The following is a 25490-nucleotide window of genomic DNA, read 5'->3' on the forward strand; positions in this document are numbered from 1 at the left end:
GATCCTCTCTGTGAGCACTGAAGTGCTCAAGTGAAAAAACCAAATTTTCCCATGGACTGTGAGTGATTTCTTTGTTGGGCTCAGTTTGCCTACCTACTTTATACTACAGATAGAAAGGCTTATATTTTCCTCTGTGTAAGAGAGTAAAAGATGGATGTTAGTCAGAGAGCCTGTCCAGCTGGTAAAAGTGAACTGTCAGGGGCTGACAATATATGAATGGAGTTACCTTGGAGATGCAACAGAAGACCAACAACTAGACATTGAGGGTTTAATGAATGCCTGCCAAGCGAGGCAGAACGTGTGAAAACAGCGTGGCTGGTCCTTGAAACAAAGAGCTGAGGTGCTGGAGGAACTCACAGAGGAGCAGGAATGGTGTAAGGCCACACCTGAAGTTGTCTGGGGCCTCTGAGCCCAGAGGAGCTGTTTGGAAATATTTTTTCTGTGCATGTTGTTTGCAGTCACTCAGGAAACCATTGGCAGGACCATGAGAAGGGGCAGCCTTAAAGTGTTGAATTGTGGCTGATAAGGGCATCAATAGATTGCTGCAAGCATTCACAGAGGGAAAAAAGTCCTTTAAATGACAAGAGTAAGGGATTTTGGCTTATATATCCCCAAACAGCCCAAATTACTGATAAGAGTAAATTTCCAGCCTTCTTCTGAACTGAATTCTCTGTCTAGTCCCTGCTTATAGCATAAACTTCCAAATGCATCTTAGATTGACTTCAGGTAAGTTTGAGATGCTTATGGATCAGTAAAGCAAAGGTTTTCTGTGTATGTCTTCAGTAACAGGATGTCACTTTTAGTACCATTGTATCAGCTGAGACAGAGACTGATGTGCATATATATGTAGATTCTGTACATCTGTAGCTGCCACATTATTTACTGAGACATGTATTTTATGATTGCATCCAGTGGGGCAAAGGGCTCACTTCTAAACTGGAGCTCCCTTCCACCTTCTGAAAATGTACATAAAGGCTTGGTTGGATTGAGATCTTCTGAGGCAGGATAACTCATGTGGGGGGAATGTATGGGGCCAGAATTGTTGTTTGGGGTGGATTTTTCTCAATCATTTAGATGGACACCAAGAAGTTCACTCAAGCTCCTTCTCCTGAAATGGGTTCCTTGGACTGTGGTTGGTGGGCCAGCAGGAGTACTTGATCACTGCAGTTTTGAACCTAACCTGGAGGGTTTTGCTGGCCTTAAGGCCAGCACTGGTCTCAAGTAGTCTCCAAGAGACTGATCTTTTCCACAGTGGCTCAGTGAATTAGCCCCTTTACACAGTGACTTTATGGTACACCTATTTCTGGTTTAAAAAACCTTGAAATGTGGGGGTTTTTAGCCTTTTTTTATAATCACTTCCTCTTCCTCTACCTTGAGGGTGATTTTTTTCCTGCCCATAGTTGCAGTGTTGTCTTCAGGGAAGCCTGTGTTTTGTGCCTTTGGGAAATGTGCAGTCTGCTCTGCTAGAATCTGTAGCATTTGTTAGGCCTTGCAGCCCAAGTTGCTACTGACTCCTGTCAAGGAAAACTGCTCAGACTTACAATGGGGGGGTTGTTTCCTCTGTCAGGTATGGAAAGGGGCAGAGTGGGATTCCCTGGCTCCCATCCCCTGATCAGATCATACTCTGTGCTAGGTCAGGCAATGCTAGAGCTGGAACCCTTGTCTCAGGTCCCTGTGTCATCAGGTTGCCATCTGACAATACCACATTAAGTGCTGAAGCTGTGGGTGCTGGCTTTGTCACTGGCTTGGGTGGACATAAGGACTCCTATTACAGAAAGGTCTAGCAGGTCAGTCTGGCTTGCTGATGAGTGCCATCAAAGAAGTAGCATCAACACCAAAGTGATTTCCATGGAAGCTCAGGGAAAGGTTTGAAAAATATTTTGCCTCGTGAGGGGGTAATGGAAAAGGTTTGCATATAGCAGCCTGGAATGCCTGAAGTTATAGGTGCTGATTGTCTGTGCCAGCGGGAGGAAGAGTGTTTGCTGTATCCATTTCCTGAGTGGATGAGAGCATTCATGCCAGCAGGGAGTTCAGCCCTGTGGGAGTGAGGCCAAAGGGTGTCTGCCTGTCTGGCCATCAGTGTGCTGGAGACTTAGAAAATGGGACATGACAGATACGCTCTGCTGCACAACCCCGAGCAGCATTAATGGTGTTGCCAAATTTAACTTGCAGCCATCGTCCAAATTGTTTCTCATTAGCTGTCCCAGCTGTGTCGCTGCTGCTGACAGGAGCTGGCCTCCACAACCTGCTCTGTAAACACTTTCCAGAGCTCAGCTTGGACAATGATTCTGACTCTGCTGCTGTGAGTCTCCTGGGTTGGATCTGGGTCTGTCCATAGGAAAGGATTACAAAACAGAAGGCTCATATCATCACGGTTTGTTTATGGCAGTTTTGGGAAATGCCAGAGCAGCACTACAGCTTGGATGTTTCCATTGAAGCCTGCAGATTCTCTGTAGAGAACCTGTCTGCTCTGTACCGCAGTAGCACTGATCTTAGTCCAGAAACTATTCGGGTATTTTTGGCTGCACTTTGGAGAAATTCATTCAGTCTAATGGCATTTCAAAGAGGAAAAACAAAAGTATCTAAGAGCCTGAGGTTTGAGAAGTTGGCTGTTGCACACTGGGTGGAATTCTGAATGGAAAAATAGTGTGGATTTCTGCTATGCAGAGCTGCTTGTCCAGACCTATGGCGCTACCTCGCGTCAATTAAAACTGCAGGGTTGCTGCTACTAAACACTCACATTCAGTTGCATTTCATAGGTTCAAGTCTGCCTGTAAACCCAGACAGAAATAAGCATGTATACTGAATTGGTTTGCATTATATTCCATTAGCAGTATTAGCTACCTATTTTGCAAATGCTTTAGATAATTTTAATAATATGATAAAAAAGCCACACTCTAATAAGTCAGAAGGTTGTAAGACAATGAGATGAAAATTGGTTTAGGGTGAGTACAAGAGATTACCAGGCAACTGAACATGCCAGTGTAGAGCACAGCTGAAGGAGGCTGTAGTGTTTTCTTGTAGCTGTCTCTTGAGCCCATAATTGTAGGAGGGGAACTCTAGAAGCAAAAGAAATACAAGAAGAATAAGCTTGAATGCTCTTCTGTCTCCTGGATCCCATCTGTGATTCACCCAAGCCTGTGCTGGAGAGGTATTGCACACATCTAAAAGGAGTTTGCTAATACTCATCATCCAACCAAGACCGTGGTTGCAGCATGTGAAGGCACTGGGCTGCATCCTGACCCCCTCCATGCTTGCCTGTGTGCTGTGGGCAGGCTGGCAGGGAGAGTGCCTCCTGGTGTTGCCTGCTGGGCTTTGGCAAGCACGGCTGCCTGTGGGAGGTAGGGAGCTCAGTCTGTGAATCTCTTCAGCACAACACTGTAAAATCTGATTTCTCCTGGCACTGAGTTGTTGTACACTTTGCATATTTGTTTGGCTGGTGGAAATCCTGACAGTAAGTGGGGCATCAGGCACTTAATATTGTTGTTGTCACTCAGGAGAGATTTGCTTACTAGTGGTGGCTTATTTACTTAATTAAATGCAAATGGTGGTTTTAGACGCTGAAATTGCTTGACCCTGTGTTTTGTGAAAATCCATTGATGCAATGATCTGTGTTTATGAAAAGCTGAAAGTGTGAGAAATATGGTAAATCTTGTAAGGAGCCTGGCTGGGAGGAGATGCTCTTGTCCTTCCTGCCAGGTTATCTGCATTGGGGTCAGGGTGGTGAATCATGGTAATGTGCAAGGAGCAGCAATATTCTCTCCTGTTCTCCATATGGAGATGGCCTGTGTGGGTCCCACGGGGAGGATGACTGCAGTGCTGTTGTTGGCCAGGTTGTGTTTGCATGAAGCACTGGGGGAAGGACCTGATGCAAAAGCCTTGACCAGCCCTGTGTCCCCTTGCAGAGATGCACTGGATGCTGCCAGCGTGCTCTACAATCAGGTTGATGAGGGCGTTCACCGCCTGGTGATGCTGTCAAACAAGCGCATCCAGGAGCTGGAGCTGGTGATGGAGTTCGAGAAAGTGGAAGAGTGTTTTAAGGAGGTAAGGTCTACCTGTCAGTTCCAGTGGCTGCTGCCCTCTGACTGTGTTCCACAGCAGGTACTGGGCCTCTTGATCTGTTGTGTGAAGGTGTACAGTGATGCTTGATGCTTAAAAAGAACAACTGAACATAAGAATTTGAGATAGAGTTTCAGCAGTGCTGACAATCATGCCACTTATTTTCCTGGTATCTCTTGATGCCAAGTGGAAGTCCCTTGGCTTCTCTCTAGGTGTGGATTAGTCAAACCATAAACATCTGTGAAGTGGCTCATATGTAAGCCATACACTTGGAGGTTGGGTGTCTTTTCTGACTCTCTCAGCAAGGCTGTTGATGAAATAGTCTTCATACTTCACCTTGAGAAGCAGCAGAGTGATGTCAACAAGCTGATAAGTCTGCATGTCCCCTTTGGGCTGTAGCTCCTGCAGGATCACCTTACATCCTGTTGCAGAATATCCCTGCCCCACACTGGCTGCCCGTCCCTGTTGTGTACTCTGTTGTTTAGATTCCTGTGCTGTTCTCAAGTCCCTGATATCTGATAAGTCCAGGCACACTCCTTCCCCTCTGGGTGCAGCCCCAGGCACACAAGTTTGCCTTTGGGTGCAGCCCTCTCTACAGGCTCCAGGAAGGGAACAGCTTCTTGTCCTTAGCACAAGAGCCATGCTCAGCCTCCCACCCTCTGCACTTCTGTGGGGCCTTCAACTTCCCTTCATTTAGTGCTTGTTGAAACTCCTGACAGCCATGGGATAACTGAAGCAAACGGGCACTGGCTTTCAGAAAGACCTTTGAAACCTGTAGCCATGTTGATAAAGGACCTCAAAAAGTCATAAAGCAGCTCACATCTGAGCATCCTCCAAGAGCTGATCAGTCCTTTCAGTGTTGCAGATCCTTGAACTCAATGTTGAGATTATGGGATGGAATGGTTTCCTGTGCTGTAACTCATCAACAATGAGAAGTTTGCGTGTCCTTAAAAATCATGATTAGGATCAGTTTCACTATTGCTGTTCTGGGATTCTGGGCTCCTCTCTTCTAGTGGGAACTGGATTTGCAAAGAAGGCTGCAGCCTACCTAGTGTTTTCACAGGCCAAGGTGGATCTGGGAGTTTAATGACTTCCCATTTGCAGGTAGACACTGGGGCGCCATGCAGGATGTGCTCGGGACAAGAAGTCTGTTGCAAGAACCTGGTAGAGACTCCTGCTAAACTCACAGGTTCCTAATACCAAACACAAATGAAAAAAGGCACAAAAGCAAGCACTGCAACCTCTTTCTGCTTTAAGCTGAATTTTATTTTTTGTTGAATTGAGTAACAATCATCCGCTCCTGGGTTACTTTGCTTGTAGATCACCAATGGTGGTAGGAGCTGCTCCTGCTGTTACACCTGCCTGGGAGCTCTAGGCAGCAGCAGTGTGCCTCTGCAGTACTGAGAACCCACCACCATCTCTTCCTCTTGCCAGTGGGCTTGCTCCTTGTAACCTTCTCACAGTCCACAAAACTAGGAGTTTGTCCTTGACTATGGGGTTGAGTTGGGATATGGATTCAGGTGACATAGGCAAACAGGATGTGTGGGCGTTAGGAAGCACTTAGTCTGTCCCTTCCCCCAGGTGCACCTATGCCTGCAGCATTGCAGACAAGTTTACCAGCCTGTTTTTAAAACCTAGTGATGATGGAGGTGCTGTGTTATCCTGCCTGGCCTCCTGTGACTGCTTTGCTCTTAGGATGCTTTTGTTAGTCAGTCCTCTACCCCTCTTTGAGGATATGGGCTGATAACTGCAGCAGTAGCTGGGCTCCATTGAGGAACATGCAGTTGCTGCTCAGCTTTGTGGAGAGCTGCCTTCAGAAAACCAGTAGCTGAGAGTCCCAGAGACCAGTGGAGCAGTGCAGATGGGGAGAATCCATCAATACATTCACACTGACATGGTTCATGTCCTGCCAGTCAGAAAAGGGAAGTGATGTAGGAAATCTGGCAGCAGGAGATTTGATCCCAGTTGGGGGTAACAATAATGGGAATGTCAGGCCAGTGTGCAAGTTGCAGAGCTTGCTTTAGACCATGGCTCACCCAAAACAGAGCCCAGGCAGCCACTTGCCCTGTTTATGCCTAAGGCTAGTGAGCAATAGCAGAGCTTTTCAATTACTCTGTAACCTGAAATGGAAAAACTCTGAGCAGGAGGCTCAGACTGAAATGCTGGATTGGGGGGGAGAAGTCTACACTCATTCTTTCCAGTAATGAGATGGCCAGCATTATGAGAGCAGTTCCTTGCTCTTTGAACATAAAGGCCTGCCTTGGTGAGTAGCACAGGGTGACTAACAAGCAGGGCTTATCCCTTTTCTTCTAGGTCAGCAGTTGGATTGAGAATGTTGGCAGAAAACGGCTAAAGGAAACTGTCAACCTGGATGATTCTTTGGAGATGCTGCTTCAAGCACAAAAGCAGTTCAAGGAGTTTGATCTTGTTGCCAGTGTAAGTGTTGTCAAATTGGAAAATTATATTCTCCAGCATCTGAGTTGGTAGCATATGTGTCTTGTATGTGCTCAGCCAAACACATGGTGCTAAGAGGGTTCACCACCAAAGTGTGTCATTCCCTCTCACTACATAGTCTCCCTGCTCTCCTTTTGCAGACAAAGCCACCGGCTCAACACTTAGTAGATGGCATTTACCAGTCTTGGGGAAAATAACTACTGGGTTGAAAGATGGATTTTTTTGTTCCTCCTTTGATGTGCTTGTAACACTGCCTTTTTCTGGTCCTGACTGAGCCATGGTCTTGCTGTGTAGGCCTTTACAAGCTGCTGTGTGACAAGTGTAAATCATGAGATCAGGCTTCAAAATTCTGCTGTAAACAAAGACACCCCTGCTCATGTGGCTTGAACCTTGAAAACCGGTCTAGTTAGCCCTAGCTGTTAATGGCCTTGAAGACTACTTAGTGTTGATTCCAGCTCTTTATCCTCATAAACAATTCCTTTTTGTTTTCAGGAATATTGCAGAAGGGGACAGGAAGCATTAAAGAAGATGAATCAATGGGAAGATCTTTCCTTTGTGGATGTGCATTCTTACAGGGTAAAGCTGCAGACCTACGAAGATGAGCTGGAGGATTTCTGCACCCAGCTGGATGAAACAAGGCACAGAGTCTGTGAAACAGTCAGGCTATATGAATTCTTTGACAAGGTAAGACAAGGCATCTGCTGCACAGAGGAGGGTGTAAAAAGTCTGCTTGGACTCAGTCCAGTGCTAGATTGTTTATGAAAGGTGTGAAATGTAGTATTTCCTCCATCAGGGAGCTGGATCTATAACCTGCAGCAGTCCCCTCGTGCTCGTGTGTCTGCAGTGATTTTTTTCAAGTCAGTATGTGGGAGAAGGGGTGGGTGTGTCTTCCAGAAAATGTCCACATCTGTTAAGCATAGAGGTTTTCTGCTCTCTGAGCTGGAGCTTTTTAACCCCTTTCATGGCAACAGTGGGCAGAAGGATTGTGGCAGTGCTGGCTCTGATGACAAGGGCCAAGAGATGGGCTGATTGTGTCCAGTCCTGGCCATCATGCCAGGGAAGGCTGCCTGCATTTTCCTGCTTTATCCTTACATATTGGCCAATTCAGCCTGTTAACCCATCAGGAGTAGCACTCTACTTGTCAGTCCTAAATACAGTCCAACTCCTCCCATGTGGAGGCCTGCATGAGGAAAAGGGAGCACCAGAATGGAGAGCTGGGAAGTGTGGCTGAGGGAACAAGGCATCCCTGGATCATCACAGGGATGTGGGAAGCAGGAGGACAGCATGTGTGTGGTGACTGTGCTGAGTACCTGACCTCCCCACCTGTTTGGTTTAGTGCAATGCACCCATTTAGCAGATCTGCAGTTGGATTTGGTGTTCTTTAATTTCTAAAGTTGCAGATGAAAAAGCAGTAGGATTTTCTAAGTGCATTTTAAAATACAACTTTGGCAAGAACAGAAAGCCAGGGAGCCTGTGTTCCATTTATTCCACACTTGTACAAACATTGGGTATTGAAGTTCTCAAATTCCAGAAAGAATAGACACTAAAAGTTAAGCTGTACCAGATGTAGGTGCCACTTAGTTGCTGTCTCTGAGCTGCCTTGGCAGCCAGAAGTGCTCAGGGGAGGAGGGAGAAAAATCAGCTAAACATGAAAACATGGAAAAGCATCCTGTGTGAGGCAGGAAAGTGGAGAAAGCAGCCCAGAGCACTGCTGTCAGGCAGTGAGGATTGAGTTTGTTTGGTGATGCTCTGCAGGTCTGCTCTGGCTCATCTCTGCAGTTTGCTGTGCAGGTGGAGGACCCTCTTGTGCTGTGGAAATACGTAATTTTTTTTCATCCCAATGGAGAGAGAATTGCCTCCTGTGCCACAGGAGAATGGCAAGAACCTGTGCTTTTCTGCCTCACTGGTCAGAGATGTTCAGGGGCTGCTCTGGTACTTGAACACCCCTTGCCATCATGGGGGATCCTGGGAAGGATCCTGGGAAGGGTTTTCTCATGGTTTTTTTTGATAAATTGAGGCACACAAAAGCACCAATCCTTGTTTGGCATACTGACAATTCTGCAGCCAAGCCAAACATTGGTTGTATGTGAACCCTTCCAGGCAGAGCTGGAAGTCTCTGGAGCACAAATGTGGACTGTAGCACATGATCAGAGAACCAAACAGTGGGTTGAGCTTGAAGGGACTTGAAAGGAATCATCCAGTTCCAACTTCCCTGCTACAGGCAGGGATGCCACCCACTAGACCAGGTTGCTACCAACCCCCATCCTGGCCTTCAACACTTACAGGGATGGGACAACCACAGCTTCTCTGGACAGCCTGTGCCAGGGCCTCACCACTCTCACAGGGCAGAATTTCTTCCTAATATCCAATCTAACCCTGCCCTCTGTCAGTTTGAAGCTATTCTCCCTTGTCCAAAGTTCCTCCTCAGCTCTCTTGGAGCCCCTTCAGGTTCTGCAAGGTTCTGAGGACTCCCCAAAGCTTCCAGGCTGCTCAATGCTCTGTTCTGGCATGGAAGTTACATTGTGCTGGTAGCTCTTGGGCTGCCAGGATAGTTGGACATGACTATAGCAGTGTGTTCCTCCACAGCTTCAAAGCCTTTTCAGAGACACAAATGCTACATAGACCCCAACAGTGGCCCATTAATTTTCTGAGGGCATTCCAGCTTTTTTGGTGGATGAAAACTCCAGGATGCAGTCCTTGTCAGCAGCAGCAGCCCTCTTGGTTGTGCCTTTCATGCTGCATGGCCCCAGTGAAAACAGAATGATGGTGACACAGTGTGTTTTCACACTGCTTTGTGTGGAGGAGAGGCAGCTGGCTCAGGTAGGGAGGAGGATTTTGATCTCACTGGTTTCAGTAGAGTTATAAACAATTCTGGTGGTGTAAATATACTGTGTGTGTATTGTGAACCAGTGGCCAAGTGAAACAAGGAGTGGAGGGGGATACATCCTGCCGCTGTAGGATCAGTGCAGAAATTTCTGCGCAGCATGAAAGTTCTTTCAGTGCCTGAGTTTGATGTTGATCTCCAGAATGCTTTCTGCCTTCCCAAAGCAAAGTTAGTGGTGTGGTCTGGGAGGTGGGGGATAAGCAGAAGATCTTATCTAAATTTCACTGTCTTCTGATACTGAGCTGCTTTTGACCCTCCTCCATTGATCTTGTCAGTGCCTGCCTAACTCCCTTGTCTCTTCCCTAATATCTGAGGGCATATCTACAGCAGGAGTCTACAATGAGCCATGTCCTTGATATTCCTTCTCGTAAAGAGCCTGCAGAGTGCCAAACCCCAGGATTTGGGGAAGAAGCCCAAGGATGTGTAAGCAATGTACACTATGGAAATGAGCTGGCAAGCTCAGCTCTCCAAACATCTCAGCCTGTGCCAAGGGAGTGGAGCACCCACCACGGGGATCATGGTGTTCATCCCTCACGTACCTCTCTGCCTGCTGGGAATGGCAGGCCTGCATGTGGCCCTTCTGCATGTGGTGGGCAGGTGTTCTGTAGGGCTGTGGCTGCTGGACAGGCCGTGGGACAGCACAGCATAACCCCATATGCCCCATCAAGATGCTGTACTGTTTTTTTTCACTGCTTGGCAGTTCCTGAAGGCCTGTCAGAGCTCCTTGCAACGAGGCAGCCTGAGCTGGGCCAGACCACATGGAGCTTGCACATGGGCTGGCAGGGTTCCCTCCCCAAAGACATGGCTGGTGCCAAGCTGGATGTTTCCATTTGTCCCCGCTTCCTTTGTGGCAGGAGCCCTTGGTGCCTGACAGGGGGGTGGATGATGGTTGGGCTGAGGCAGGAGAACAGTGAAGGAAGCTGCTTTCCCCACCCCTGCCTGTGGGCTGGAGGATTGTTTTTCAGTCCCACAAAGTCAGTGTGGGTATATTCGGGGTCCTGCCATCTCCCTGTGGCTTCGAGCCTGGTTTGGCCACTGTCCCTTGTTTACTCAGTTCCAAGACTGCGCTGGAATCTGGCACCATACAGTGCTTTGGGGAAAAACTGGGCAGCTGAACAAGCAAGGGTGTGGATGGTGCACCAAAAGCATTGATGTCTGTTTTGTTCTGGGATTCCTGCAGGACAGTCCCCAGTATCCAATAACACTGCCATACGTACACCAGGAGCAGCCCCAGCAAGTCTTCCTCTCCTTGTTTATTTCATTAGCCTTCATATTTTTTCCTTCCTCAAGCTCTCTCTGGGTGAATTATTTCCCAGAACACTCTTATATCCCATGTTGTTGACTTTACCATAAGTGAAGTGCAGGTTACCTGGACTGCATGTTTGAAATGTGTCTTATCAAGCACGGAGCACCTTGCTTGCAGCAGCATGTCCAGTGAGCCAGAGCACACAGGACAGTCTCTACCAGGTCTGGGATGACAACCAGTCCTGCTGGAGGTCAGGAATGAAGGTGCATGATCCTTGCTGGTACAAGTGGAAGAAAGCACTGACCCAACCAGAAGGAGCAGTGTCCCATCAGCACCTGCATACCCTGTGGCTGTGTGGTGATGTGGTGCCCAGAGCTGAACTGCCTGTATCATTACAGGAGGGCCTGAGGCAGCTCCAGGGGCTTTTTCCTGCTTCTCAGGATGTTGTGCAAGATGGTGCCTCACTGGTGCTCAGGGAAAGTGTGGTCATTGCCCTGCCACAGCTTGTGAGTCTCTTGCAGCTTGAGCTCTTGCCTTATGTTTGCTTTCTGAGGGAAGTTGTTCAGCTTCAGTTCTCACTGCTGAGGATTGTTGGGGCAAGGTGGGTTGAGAAATGGTAGGGTTTCCCATTTCTTGGGATTTCTTAGGGCTCTGTTCCACAAGCAATTCCTTCAGTGTTCTCTGTTTCCCTTGGATCTTTTCCCTCAAAGGACCCCTGACCATCAACCTCTGCTGATTCTTGTTCCTCAGTTGTCTGTCTTTTTTTTTGCTGCACTCAAGGAGCTGCTGCTTCTGACTTCTGCTAGGAGTGGGCAGAATATTGCCCAGCCCCTCTCCATCTGTGTTTACATCTCCAGGAATGAGTTACCTGTGCTTCTGGATGGACCTGCCCCCACAGTGGGTTCCCCTGTGCTCTCCTCCTCAGCCACTTTATTCTTTGTGGCTTAGAAAACAAAGCCTTTGGCAAGTGAAGGAGGTGCCTGCCCTTCCTGGGGGAGGGCCAGCTGGCCTGCATTTGATTATGGCAGTGCCTCCTCATCCCTCCCCATTGTCCTTGCTGCTGTAGGAATGCCAGCCTTTTCTCGCTCCATCCCGTGAGCAAGTGTTGCTGCTCTGGGGCCCGAAGAGGGGCCGGGGCCCTTCCCATCGCTCTCCTCTCTCCATGCACCTTTCCCTGCAAGTCTCAGTCACCCCATCCCGGCTCCGGCAGCAGACGGACACAGCAAACCCTCCTGTAAGTACGGAGTGCAGGCTGACGTGTGAGCTGTGCTGGTGTTTGAAACAGTGTAGGGAAGGCTTTTCACTCGGTGCTTGTGCGTGTCTGTGCATCCAGGGTGAATCAGAGCGCTTTGTGTGCGGCTTTTGTGCGCTCAGACAGAGCCCCTTGGGCTGTGGGCATCTTTGCATGGTCCCTCTGAGTGCCAGGGCTGTGCTGTCTGTAGCAGAGCAGATTTTCTCTTTATTAGAACTCCCTCTTTCTCTTTATTAGAAGTTATTAAGTGATCATTTCAGTGGGCATAATTTCCCTACAGCTAGAAGTTGCTGCCAGGGCTGAGTGCTGCAGACAGACTGGATGTTTGTGCAGGGCAGGTGGTACCTCTCAGCCTCCAGGACTTCTGTCAAATGTTGTACACAGCACAGGAAGGGGTTGCTCTCCTGGTCTATTCCAAGGTTTGCTGGGTTCCTGCCCCCCAGGTGACTGAGACCTGCTGGCACAGCACTCCCAGCTTTTAGAGATGGATCTGATCTTAGATTTGTCAGCAGATATCCGGAGTATGCTAAATAAGTTGCCTTCCACAAATGTTATCTCTGACTTCTCCTCAAAAGTTTCAGAACAGAGACCTGCTGATACCTAGTTTTCTGCTGTGTTTCATTTCAGATTATGTACCAGATACAATTTTGCAGATGATCTTTTAGAGGGGAAAAAAGTCCCTTCCAGGTGATAAATTATTGATGTTTTTTTTTCTTAGCCTTTGGTGAAAAAAGGAGGGTTGTGAATGCTGATCTGTGGGAAGCTGGAAAGGATCCTGGTGTCTGCAACCTGAAAGTGTGATTTTTTTGTAGCAGGCTGTTTGGCAGAGTTTGAGAAGTATTTTACTGAAAGGGTGCTATGATTCCCTGCTCTGGGAATGTGCTTGGAGAAGCACAGTGTAGAACTCAGCACCTAAGTAGAAAAAAAGACATTTGGTGTATCCTTACTGTAGCTTACTGTAAACGGAGACATAGGTCCCTGTTCCATGATGCTGCCAGCAGTTCTGCACAGGTCAGAACATGGTTTTACCCCACAGCAGCTTGGAGCAAATGAGATTTTGCTGTGGTTTGTAATAAAGTCCCTGGGACTTAACATGCACTATTCTCTCTACACCTCTGTGCAGAGATTGTCTTTGCTTTTCTGCATAACATTCCCAAATAACAATTTTGATCTTGTTACTGATGCAGGTTCTCAGGATGATGAAAGGAGATCCAAAGGGCATGGGAGAGGAATAGTTACTGTGCTGTTTTAGGGGAAGCCACTGTTGTCTGGCTTCAGCATTGTCTGACAGCAGCTGTCTCATCTCTCTTTCTCTCTCCTTCCTCAGTCATGGCTGTGAAGTCGTGCCCCTAGACAGACATCTAGTCTGATTTGTTCTCCTATTTCAGGGGTGTCCTTTTTCATGCACAGCCTGAAGCAGTTGGGGGAATGAGCCTGAAGGAAAATTGATCCTCTGGCAGAGTTCATGCAAGGTTAATGCGTGAAATTTCTCCCCTCTCCTTCCTGCCAGGTTTTTGCTGGAGAAATCTTCCTGCAAGGTTAAAAAGAGTCTAGTGTTTACTTTCCTATCAAAGTGTATTCATGCATTAGAAAGTTTCTGCTTTGCCTTGGAGATAGCCCTCTTGTACAAACAAGAAGTCCTGAACACTTAAATCTGATCTGTTACAGATCAGATTTTTCTGTCTTGCAAAATTAGTGATTTGGAATCTGTTCTGTCTTACAGATTCTTCAGTAAATCACTGCTAGCTCTGCTGGGGCTAGGGTTATTTTCTGCTATGTTTCACCAAAAACTGTATGGTCAAAAGTACAGCAGTAGCCCTGGCAAGCTCTGTGGCAGGAGGTAAAAGCTAAATAGTAGTTAGCACCAGCACTCAGTGCTCCTTTCTGGTTGCACAACATAGGTGTGAGACTCATTTGTCCCTCAGTGTTACAGGGCAGCAGCAGTGAATTAATTAGGTTTTTGTCATGTGCTAAATCCAAGCGCAATTTGCAGTTGAAGGTGAGAGGTTCTTGGGTTAAGACGCTTTTGAGCACCTGTTCCAGCACCTCAGGCAGTGCTTTAGTGCAGAATGAGCTCTGTGATGTGTTTGTGACATGTGCAGAGAGGCAAAGCCTTGATTCATCTGGGGTCCTTCTCCCTCCTACTGTGCTGGCCGAATTCCCCTCCATGGAGGACGCAGCAGGAACAGTCTGAGGGAGCCAGCCAGTGTGTGGCACATGTTGGGATGTGGGATATGTGCCCTTCATGTGCCTTCCCTGACCCAAGGAGTGCCAGCATGTTCTGCCACTGCATGTATGCAGGGAGTAATGCCTGACACGCTGAAACCACCTTCAGCCTTGATTGTCAGTCTGTGTAAAAATTCCTCAGTGTCCTTGGCTGCCATGAGCATAAATTGACAGTCAGTCATGGCAGGGAAACAGCATTTCCACTAGGCAGGTTTAGGGATTTCCCAGCTCACATTGGAGCTTAGGTGCAAGGGGAATGTGTGTTCTTTAAGTGTGAGATCTGATGCCAGCAGAGATCTCCCTTCAGCTGGGCCCAGCCTTGTGCATGCGTGCAGTGCAAAGTTTGGGTACGTTTTTCCCCTCTAATCTTGGGATAGGACCGGCACAGGGTGACAGATTTTCTGAATTTCTGTGTGCTGGCATCCATCTGGATGCTAGGATCCTCCTGGAGGCTGGAATTCCCTTTAGTCATGGGAGTTAAATAGATCTGTTCAAGCAATCTGGTCATGAAGCTCCCCTCAGTGTCCAGAGGGAACTGAAGCTCACAATGGCTCAATCTGCATATCAAAGCCCTGGACATATGGACAGGGCTCTCCCAAGCACCGACTGCTCTGCAGGGCCTTGCACCCTCCAAGCACATCTTGGTGTGCTCTTAAACAAGGAGCTGTTTCCAACATTGTCAGTGCCCCTGCAGAGGAGAGAGCCAGTGAATGTGCTGGGTGTCTGGATCCAGTTTTAGCTCCACATCTCCCAGGGCACAAGCACCCAAAGTGCAGTGCAGAGAGATCCCAACTCATCATGCTATAGTTAAGCAGAGTTTGGCTCAGCTTGTCACAAGGGAAAGGATGTGAAATGAAGACTACAGAGAAAGCACCCCATTTCTCCATGCAGGCCCAAGGGCATACTGGAGGTTTTGCAATCCCCAGCATGGAGCATGAGGAACCTCCTTAGAAGGGAGCCAGGGCAGAGGGGAGACACCCACCACAGTCCAGTCTGTCCACACTTGCCTGTGGGGTGATATTACAGTGGGGTATTTGAGCAGTGTGATGATGTGACTGTTGGGACAGATGTAAAAGCAAAGCATGCAAAAAACCTTTGGAGGTGACATTAGGCTCTGAAAGGGTAATTTGTTGCTGTTGTGCAAGTTGCCAGCTCCAGCTTTGGTGACTCACATCTCACTGTAGCTTGATCTTGAGCTTGGCTGGTAGCATGGGGCTCTTGGCTCATTGGTGAACAAAGCTGCTGGAAAAATGGGCAGTGCCTCAAATGTGAAGAGGCTGGTTTGCAGCAAAGGCAGCAAACATTGAAGTTTCTGGTTTTACTGGGAGCAGACTTGGCCCCTGATCCTCTGGACTTTGGAGCTTTTAAATGTTGAGAAAATCTCTATAGTGAGACAGAAGAGTAGGGGGAGAATAATCAGTGCAGAATCCACCCAAAGCTACAGTCATGAGAAACTGGAGCTTTGAGGAAAGCAGATCTGCCACTTGCTGCCCTGCTACCTAGGGAGTAATTTTGTACATACATACACGAGTAAATATACACATGCATGTCACACACATTTACGTGTGTGCCTGTCCACAGATTTGTGGTGAAACTGGCACAGGCTGCTCTTGTGGAATCTCAGAATTGCTGTGAAGCAGGGGTTATTGTAGCAGCTCATGATTCCCCAGGTGAGTCACCCTGTTTCTAATTGACCCCCTGGGTGCTGCCTGGCAGTGGCAGCAGTTAGAGAGGAGCAGGGCCAGCACGAGTCCTGCACGACAGCTCCAGCACACAGAGCCACATTTGCCCTTTGGGTCCTCGTGCTGTCGTCAAGAGAGCAGAAATCATGTGCAATCTTATTTTAGCCAATTATATTTGCCTGTAATTAGGCTCTCCTGGACTTGTCATGCCTGGCTGCCCAGAGGGCAAATTGAGGGATTTTTGAGCTCTGTTCAAGAGTGCTGCTGCAAAAGGATGGCCAAGCACGTTGCTCTAATGAGCAGCCTTTGATGGTACATGGACTGTGGCATGCCCAGACCAACCCTGACAGGTGCTGCTTCCCTGACCCCTTGTTGTTCTTTCCTGCCCAGCTGTGGGGTATCTGCTTGTTCTCCTTTTTTATGCTTAAATCCAAGGAGTTTCTAGTTTGTGCTCATCTCTCATCCTTTGCCCTCCCACAGTGTTTGTACAGCAGCTGGCACTTGGTAACTGGCAGAAATGCAAATACAGGATTTAAAGTTTATTTTCCTTAGCAGCTAGTTGTAGGCAAACTAAAGATTTCAGTGGTCTGTTCTCCCTTGGAGGAGGGGAGGCTGTCTGAGCTACACAGCAGCTCAGAAATAGTTCAGCTCTTCATTTCAAGAGCATGAGTCTTTTTCTTAGTCTTTAAAGCTGAGCTTTTACCAGCTACATCCCATGTAGGACACAGTTTTGATTAGTTTGGTTTGTGCTGCTAATGAATCACAGACAGGGCTGCAAAGGCAGTTTGGAAAAGTTGACTGCTACAGAAGGATAGGGGAGTAACAGCAAACCTCTGCATCGAGGAGGGATTGCTTCTAACTTGGTGGCTTTGCTGAAATGCTTGTGGCTCTGAAATTACATTATTTCTTGTGTGTGAGTGGAGCTGCCTGCTCATGGAGCTGCAGATATTGGTAGAAGTGAGCAGGGGCTTTTAGCTCTTAGAGATGTGGAAAAACATCACAATGTTTAGGAGGGATCAGTATTTGCTCCATAGCTCTTATATGTTGGGTGGTGGTTTACTTTGCATTTTGCTTGAATTTGGGGTCAGATGGAATGCTTTCTCTCCCTGTTTTCTGCACTGTGAAGGGGTATCTGGCTTGTGCCCAGTCAGGGTGTTCTCTGCACACTTCAGTAGCTCTTGTGTGAAGCACGGCCCCTTCCCCCTCTGCCTTGTCTCTGGTTACCAGGCCCCCCAATCTGGTATTTAGGCTAGCAGCATTTGCTTGTGAATAATCAGAGCTGAGATGATGCACTGAAGCTGGGCCCTGCCTCAGTCTGGCTGTAGGGGATGATGTACAGCACAGAGCTGGGCACAGCCAGGGTATGGACTCCCTCTGGACAGATGGGAAGGTAGGATGAAGTCTGTTTTTAACCAAGAGATAGCCTTGCCAAGGGAACATCTGCAGATCCTGAAATGTTGCTCTTTCCCTGCTCCTTTCTTCACGGGTGCTGTTAGTACTGGTAGGTGGGAGCCTGAGGAAAGCCTAAGGCAGATCAGTGTGTGGTGAGCTGACCACTTTCTGCTGAAGCTGCTTGGTCTCTGAGTTAGTCTTGTCACCATTTGCCAGCTGACAGTTTTTGTGATAAGTAAGGTAAGCCTGGGTAATTTTGCTTTCAGTGTATTTTGATGTAAAATAACTTTTTAATCATGGTCCTTCTGAACTGTCAGCGTATAAAGCATGTCCAGCCATGGCTCCCTGCTACCACTGTGCATGCAGCAGCCTGTGACAAGAGACATACAAATGCTGTGAGCAGGAGTCACTTCTCAAATCAACCATGTTGGACTTTAGAGGGAATAAGCCCAAATAAACATCAGCAATGGCAGTAGCATTTTCTTGCAATTGAGCTGCATTTACTTTGGAATGGTGTTCTGGTGAGTCCCTGTCAGTCTTTACCCCTGTGCTGGGAGTGCTGCAGTCTGTGTCTGAGCTGCCCTTGGGTCAGTACCAAGGCTGTGGGTGGCCAGCAGAGCAGCTGCAGGATTCAGAGCCTGTGTGACACCCTGCATAGGTTGGGAAGTGCTTTGTTTAGTTCACAGCAGTACCTGTGATGCTTTCAATTTTTCTGGCTGCACCAGTTTTGCCTCTTTTGCTGCAAGCTAATCTCATTTTGCTCTTAAAGCTCACAGCTGAAGTTAAGGGCATTTAAAAAGAGTACAATGGTGGTGAGAGGAGGTCTGGTTAATGGAGGGCTGTGTAGTTGTTTCTTTCCACAGAGACCTACAGTCAGTTGTGTCTCACTGAGAAGCAGGAGAGTGGAGCCGAGCCTGGGTACAGGAGCTGCACCAAGCTGGATCAGGGCTTGTGTATGTCAGTTTATTTTCTGCTGTCCTTGGCAGTGTTCTCAGCTGCTGTGCTGCGTCCCCCTCCCTGAGCTGTAGAGAGCAGAGGAGATGGGGGCTTCCAGTCCTGGGACATCAGCACAGAAGAGTGAGAAACTTGGTCTGTCTTGTTGCTGGCCTTCAGTCATTATACCCACAAGCATAATTCCATTCCTGCCTGTATTGTTGCTCCCACCAGGGCTATCTTGACTGTCTCAAGATGCACTGTGCAGGCATTTGAGATTCCAATTTGAGATTCTCTCACAGCAGAGAGAAGGTTTTTCTGCATTTTGCTTCTGCAGAAAATTGATCTGCCCACTTCTGCCTATTCAGACATTCAGTTTGCTATTTGTAAAGGAATTGTAGGTACTGTCATCATCTCCTCACAGGAAGGGATGAAGGAGGTTTGGACAAAGGCAGGCCCCTGAAATTGCCCCTTCTGGCATATATGTGAGATGCACAGTGCCTGCTCCTTCTTTTGGCTACCCAGAAAGTGTCTTAGAGGTCACTTAACCTTGAGTATGCAAGGAATCTGATAGGTTTGTGATAGGTTTGGGCTGGGGAGGTGTAGTTTCTGAGTAGTGGCTCAGGTGAGGATCCAGGACCCCTGGAAAGCTTTCAGTGCTGGCAGTGTGCCCTGAGCCAGGGCTGAGCAACTTCTCTGGGCCTGTGTTTGCAGATGGTACTTGAGTGGTGCCAAACCCAACAGACTCCAGGAGCTCCTCAATGTGCTGCAAGCCTTGTCCATGGTGAAATGACCAGAAGACCAGCGGAGGATGATGGGTTTGAGGGTTGCACCATAATCCAGTGAAGTCCCTGGCTTTTCCTTTCAGCGTGGCAGCTCCCTGAGAGCCCTGGGCAGCCTGGCAGGACCAACCTGTTGCTGATGCTGTTGCAGGATAGGTCAGTCAGGCGTATGCAGGAAGCACATTTGTCTTTAATCCTGTAATTGAGAGGTTCAGTAACAACTTGCCTGTAAAGATCAAAAGCTGAGGTACAGGCTCTTTCCTGCCTGGTTCCAGACATGGTTGGGAAGGTTTCAGCTTTCCTGTGCACAGGTGCCTCCTTTTATCTGAGCAGCTCTTGCAGCTCTGCAGGGAAGCTGTGGGGCTGCCTGCTCCCCAAAAGCCCCTCATCCAGAGGGCTGTATCCTGGCTTGACTGAGTGTTTGCAGCCTTACTGGGGGACAGGTGACAGCAATACCCCTGCCTGTACGAGGATGGGGGCACACTTGGTCCCTGAAGAGGACTGACATTTATGTGCAGAAAGGGGCAGTTGAAGCAGATGATGAGGCTAGAGAAAGCCTTGATGGTCACTTAGCATGTTACCAAGCAAAGCTGCAGGATGTGGAGGCTGCTCCATTGTGCAGGGAACAAAGCTGAGCTATTTGCTGGCCTGTGACAGGCACTGGTGATGGAAGGAAATGCCATCGAGATTGAGAGTCGTTTCTGCTCAGCCCTGGTGTCCTTGCCAAGAACAGACAGAGATCATATGAAGATGAGAGGTGGTGGGGCTGCTGTCCTGTGTGCTTTGCAGCCCTAATCCCTCCTCACAGTAATCAGATGCAGATCTGAAGCATTTCCAGGAAATAAAAGAAGTCTCTTCTCTCTCTCTCCTATCTGTGCATGGAAATTAGTAGATAAGGCCTTCACAGGGCATCTGCCTTCCTGACTGGTTCCTGTAGAGTCCAGGCAGGCCTGCTGGATGTCCCTCTCCTAAACATTGCTCTCAGCACCCTCTTTGACAGCCTGTGTGTCTTTTGAGTTCAACTTTTCCCATCAAGCAAATGGCAGCCAGCATGCAGCCTTCAGTGGGGATCACCCATTGACCTCCACAGCCAGAGAGGTGAGATGTGCCCTTTCTTAGCCCAGAAGGATGGCCAGCCCTTGCTCTGGGCAGAGCTGTAAGGGGCTGGTGTTGGTTTATGTCCAGCTGGAGGGGGCAGCTCAAAACCCCACAGCAGAATAGGCCATCTGTCACTGCTGTGCAGATCTGCTGGGCTTGGGGATTCACTTTGCCTTGAAATGCTTCCACCTCCAGGAAATAGAAAAACCTCTGCATCAAGGACAAATGCAGATTCCCACCAAAATCTGACATGTCCTCTGCCTCTGCACACCCCTCCTGGCTGCCAGCAGTGGGCAAGTCTGGATCAAGAGAGAGGCAGGTCAGGGGCCTGTTGCTGCTCTAGGCAGGCTGATGGGAGGAAAGGGGGCTGCTGCTCTCTGGATTGTCCCATGCTGCAGTTGGGTGGAGCTGAGGAGCGTTTTCCCTGAGCAGCTGCTGGTGCTTCTGAAGCAGCTCCTTGCTCTCATGAGTAATGGGGCTGGCTGCACGCACACATGCAGCTGCAGCTCAAAAGAGAATGTGGATGGCTGTGGGAGCTGCTGTGGAATCTGGCCCTAGAGTGACTCTGCTCAGGCTGCAGGCTGTGCTGGCATTCAGCTCTCCTACAAACAGCAGTGTTTGGCTGTCAAAGCCATCCCCATCAGGGCATCATGTGAATGAAATACCTTCTGCCCTGCCTGTCTGTGTCACCAGCAGAGAGTGAGCCTGGCACCTGAGATGTTTGACCACCATGTCCCTGTTGGGGATGCAATGTCTGCTTGCATAAAGATTTGCTAGATTTTCTTGATGTCTAAAGCTGCATAAAAGTAAGTGATTTAAGCTGAGTGAAGGTTGCTACAGTGAGGCTGCTCAGGAAATGGAAAATGGAAAAACCAATCACTTTGTTCCTGGCACTTATTATGAATGTTGTTTCTCTGCAGGTACACAGAGAAACCTGTGACAGGTCAAGTGGTAGAGATAGTCTGGCTCACTTCTGGGCATCCAGTGGTGTTTCTGCAAATCCACTGATGTTGGGCAGTTGGCAGAAGATGCCAGGCAGCCCTGTCCAGAGTGTTTTCCCCACCTTGTGTGTATGATTTCAACAAATAACCCTGTGTTTTTACTGATGACCATTAAAATTCTCTAGCCAGGCCTACAGCAGCTGATCACATCTTATTTACTCTATCATTACATCTTGCCATCTCTGCTTTATAGAGAAAATGGTTGCTTTTCAGCCTAAGTCAGATGTTTGTCTTTCTTCTGCTTTTGATTGATGACAGGTCTTGGTGCTGAGCCCCATTCTTTGCATGGTGATAATACACTCACTGTTCCTTTGTATCTGTCCCACTGGACCACATTTTGTCCCACTTCTCTTGGTTGACTGATGCAGCAGAACTGTTTTAGCAAGGCCAGCATATGCACCACTGCTAGAGTTAAGCCCCATGAAGCTGCTTCCAGCATTCCTGGAGTATTAGAAATAAACTGCTGAGCTCAGTATTTGACTAACGAGCACAAGCATGTAGTGCAGTGGCAAGCAGAGCCAGGCAGGCACAGCACAGCACACAAGCTGCCAGCAGACACAGAAAATGCACAAGCTGCACGGTCTCAGGTTCTTCCTTGCTGCAAGGATGGGTCAGAGCGTTTGGGGTGATCCACAGAGCCCAGGTGTGGCTTCTGTATGCTGTCAACTCCAGGAAAACAGTGTAGGGAGCAGCAGTCCCATTGCCTGCAGCTTACTGGTGCCCTTTGACCTTATCCTGTTTGACAGTGGTGAAAGTGGCTGGGCGAAAGAGACAAGAGAGTTCCAGGTTTTATACTGAGCAGGCCCACACTGAGGTGTGAATTCCTGCAGTCTTAGCAGCAGCTTTCCCTGCCCCCCCCCCCGCCCAGAGAGGACAAACATGCCCAGCAGTGTGGGCGCCAGCTCGCAGGGACCTGGCGGGGAGGTGGGGCTGTGGCAGAGCAGCCAGCACAGCTGAAGCCCTCTGCATAAGGGGCTGTTTGTTTTGCTGAATTGTTAAGCCCCATTGACAATAGCTGCCCCCCCCCACCACTCCCTACACTCAAGGAACTGTGGTGGCCAGACACTGATCCTTTCTCTTATCTTCAGGCACTGAATTAGGGTTGTTCTTCACTGAGTCCCTCTGACTGGCTGTTGCTTTTTGTTCTCGCTGTGCAGGCGTACGAGTGGGCCTTGGAAGGGATGCGACACCTTGCCTGTATCAGCATGGAGGACTGCAACTCTCCTGAGCACTGTGCAGATGTCATCAAGTGCCTGGAGAGTTACAAGGGGCAGCACCCAGACATCAGTGCTGCCCGGTTCCAGGAGATGAAGGAGCTGGCCTGTGAGCTGAAGAGTGACAAGGGGCTCAAGCAGTGGAAATTTGCATGGTCTAAATGCCAGGAGACCAAGCTGGTTTTTGAAAAGAAACTGGAAGCAGCCTTGAGAACAAGGAAGTCTCTGCTGTCAGACCGCAACCCAGCTGTGGGGGAGCAGCCCCAGGCTGGCAGTGAGAGTGGCACTCTGTCCCACCGGAGGCACTCTGAGGGGGCCACCTCCAGGTCCCACTGGGACAGGACTCCGAGCACATCTCATGGCTACAGCAGAAGCAACAGCTGTCTGGAGTGGACTAGGGAGAAAGCTCCCTCACCCTCCCTGAGCTGCCCTGGAGATGTCGATGCTGGGGAAGTTTTTGTCTGCCCAGCTCCTCTCAGCCCTGGTCCTCACTCCAGCAGAATTTCTTTCGCCAGCAGGGCTTGTAAGTCTTCAGTGCTTCCTGAAGAAAAGCCAAACCTGGAGAGCATTTTAGAAGCCCCAGAGGTGAGGCAGTCTTCTACATCCACTCCTGTCCCTGGGAAGCTGCCTCCCAGGAAGGTGCTCCGGAAGGCCCAAAGCTTTGACCTGCCTTATGGTGAGAGCCTGTGGGCCAGCTGCCAGAGGAGCGAGCCGGCCCGGTACGGCAACACCGGCGTCTTCATCAAGGGGCTGGAGGTGAGCAGCACTGAGCTCGTGGACAGGACGTTCGCTCTGAGGCAGCCAGCTGTGAGCAGCTGGGCTGCAGACTGCCTGCTGGAGGGACAGAGGGGCTGCCTCTCCGGGGCAGAAGCCAAGAGCTGGGGCAGGTAAGTGTCTGTGACATTTGGTGTTCCCTTTCTCAGGGTGGTGAAAAGGCAGCCAGCAGAGATTAGAGGAGTTCTGTAGTGCTGGTTACAGGACAGATGGAGATGTAGCTCCAGCTTCCCTGCATGTGTGTATGTGATGCTGAGCAAGCCCACAGGGATGTCGCCACATAATCTGGCACCTACCTAGGTGGGGCGACAGAGAAATGGGATTTGTGGCTCTTCCCTCACAGTGTGATTCCTCTAGGAGGAGAAAGTTCAGTTCCCAGACAGGAGAGGGAATCTCTGAACATTGCTTCCATTGGAGAATGAGTGATTACAGAAGCAGTATTCAGTGACCTAACAAAGCCAGGAGTACAGGTGCAATGTGAGAGCAGAAGCTCAGGGCATCGTCCCCCACACTTTTGGGAGTGCACTGTCTCCCAGACTTTTGGGAGTGCTGTACCCAGACTGGTAGGGAGGCACATCCAGCACCTTGTGACAGCAGCTTCACAGGTGAGAGGGTGTTTGTATTTGTGCTTTGGGGCTGAAATCTCTGGGTGTCCAACAGCTGGCATTTGTGCTGTTTTCCATCTCTATCTTTGAGAATCGCAACTTTGTTGTCATACTACAATGTGTGCTTATGCTTTGGAGAGCCCAGGGATATGAGGTGTTCTTGACAAAGGGTCTCCAGGCAGGTCTTTCAGTTGCTCTCACTGGAAAAAATTAAAATATAAGTAAAAAATTAATGGCAGAGAAAAGAGTGCTGGATGCTGGGGGGCCGTGTCGAGTGAAATGGCTGGGGACAGTGACATCTTCTGGAAGGGGGCTCCAGTATCCCTGGGATAGCCAGAAAAGCTCATGGCAGGGAATGTGTGCCAGCAGATAGCAGGGTGGCCACTTTGCTTCTCAAGGGAGCAATGCAGGAGGCCTCTCGTGTCTGGGTGCTGAGACATTTCCATTACTCTGTTCTCTGAACAGCCAGAGAAGTTGATTTGAAGAAAGGCTGAAATGCAGGGGAGGAAGGGACACGTTGGAGTTATGCTTGGTGCTACACTGCCTCACAGTGGAAACCTCGAGTACCTAAGAGGCATCCTTTGAGATACGTGAGAGCAACCTGTGCTAGGATCTGCAGTTCACTGATGAAGTGTTAGGACACTTCAGTTTTACTCTCTCACTTTTACTAGGACGAGCCCAACAGAACCTAATTCTAGAGCTATTGTTCTCCCAGGGTTAACATTGCTTCCCTCAGTCTCTAGTCATCAGGCTGACTCCTCACAGAAGTGACTGTGACTTCTGCTGTCACTGTTGTTTCAGGAGAGCAGCCATCTGCAGAGCAGCCAGCTGTGTCCAGAGCAGGGGCTGGGTGGGCCCTGGGTTGTGTGTCCTGCTGAGTTTGGGTCAGGATCACAGCCAGCCTTGGGCACTCCCTTCCTGAATCCTTAGAATCACAGAATATCCCGAGCTGAAAGGGAGACCCAAAAAGATAATTGATCCAACTTCTGACTGCATTGGACTACCCCAAGAATCACACCATGTGCTTGAGAACCTTGTCCAAATGCTTCTTAGCTCTGACAGGCTTGATGCCATGACCACTTCTCAGGGGAGCCTGTTCTAGTGCCTTAGCACCCTCTCTCTGGGTGAAGGACCCTTTCTTGATAGCTTCAGCCTAAACCCCCCCTGACACAGCTTCATGCTGTTCCCTTGCGTCCTGTCAGTGCTCAGAGTCAGAGCAATCATGGACGATTGTGTATCTGAGCTTGGTCTGTGCTGAGGATCATCTCATTTCCATGCTGGGTGTCAGAGAGAGCTTCTGTAGCACTAGTGCAGTGCTTTGCAGGCACTCTGGGTCCTTCAGGGCTGGGTGTTCCCTGTTGCAGCAAACTGCGGCACATCATCGATGAGATGGTGACCACGGAGCGGGAGTACGTGCGGTCGCTCCGCTACATCATCGACAGCTACTTCCCCGAGATGGAGCGCCTGGACCTGCCCCAGGACCTGCGCGGGAAGCGCAGCGTCATCTTTGGAAACCTGGAGAAACTCTATGACTTCCACAGCCAGTACTTCCTTCGAGAGCTTGAGAGCTGCTGCAACCACCCACTGAGGGTCAGCCACTGCTTCCTGCGACACGTAAGGCATCAGCACCTTGCCTCCGGGGTCGGGCTCTTCCAGGCATGAGTTTGGTTTCTGTGCCTTTCATGTTGTGCTTTGCTACCAAGAGACACTGCCAGGGAAACAGAATGTCTGCTCCTTAAAGCCCATCTATTTCTCCAGGAACACTCCTTGCATGTTTCCTGTCTGTGGTGTCAGAGGTAATGACTAGAGTGAGCGGAGAGGTACAGACCAACTCTGGGAGAAAAGGGCTGCTGGGGAGAAGCACAGGGACACAGGTCTGAAGGTCAGC

The 25490-nt window shown here is 49.1% G+C and overlaps 1 protein-coding gene across 7 annotated transcripts in view; it reads left to right on the forward strand.

The window, feature by feature from the left end:
- Positions 1-25490, forward strand: part of PLEKHG4 (pleckstrin homology and RhoGEF domain containing G4) — an 84869-nt gene that overhangs the window by 51706 nt on the left and 7673 nt on the right. For all 7 annotated transcript variants that reach the window (XR_010029386.1, XM_063167932.1, XM_063167926.1 and 4 more), the window contains 5 exons: positions 3906-4044; positions 6373-6495; positions 7006-7197; positions 22167-23110; positions 24967-25216. Coding sequence is in view for 6 of the 7 variants with exons in the window: in XM_063167932.1 (XP_063024002.1) it covers positions 3906-4044; positions 6373-6495; positions 7006-7197; positions 22167-23110; positions 24967-25216 (1648 nt within the window). In the remaining variant the exon portion in view is untranslated. The remainder of the gene's footprint in view (positions 1-3905; positions 4045-6372; positions 6496-7005; positions 7198-22166; positions 23111-24966; positions 25217-25490) is intronic.

Source organism: Melospiza melodia, chromosome 13 (genome assembly GCF_035770615.1).
Source record: "Melospiza melodia melodia isolate bMelMel2 chromosome 13, bMelMel2.pri, whole genome shotgun sequence".
Taxonomy (NCBI): Eukaryota; Metazoa; Chordata; class Aves; order Passeriformes; family Passerellidae; genus Melospiza; species Melospiza melodia.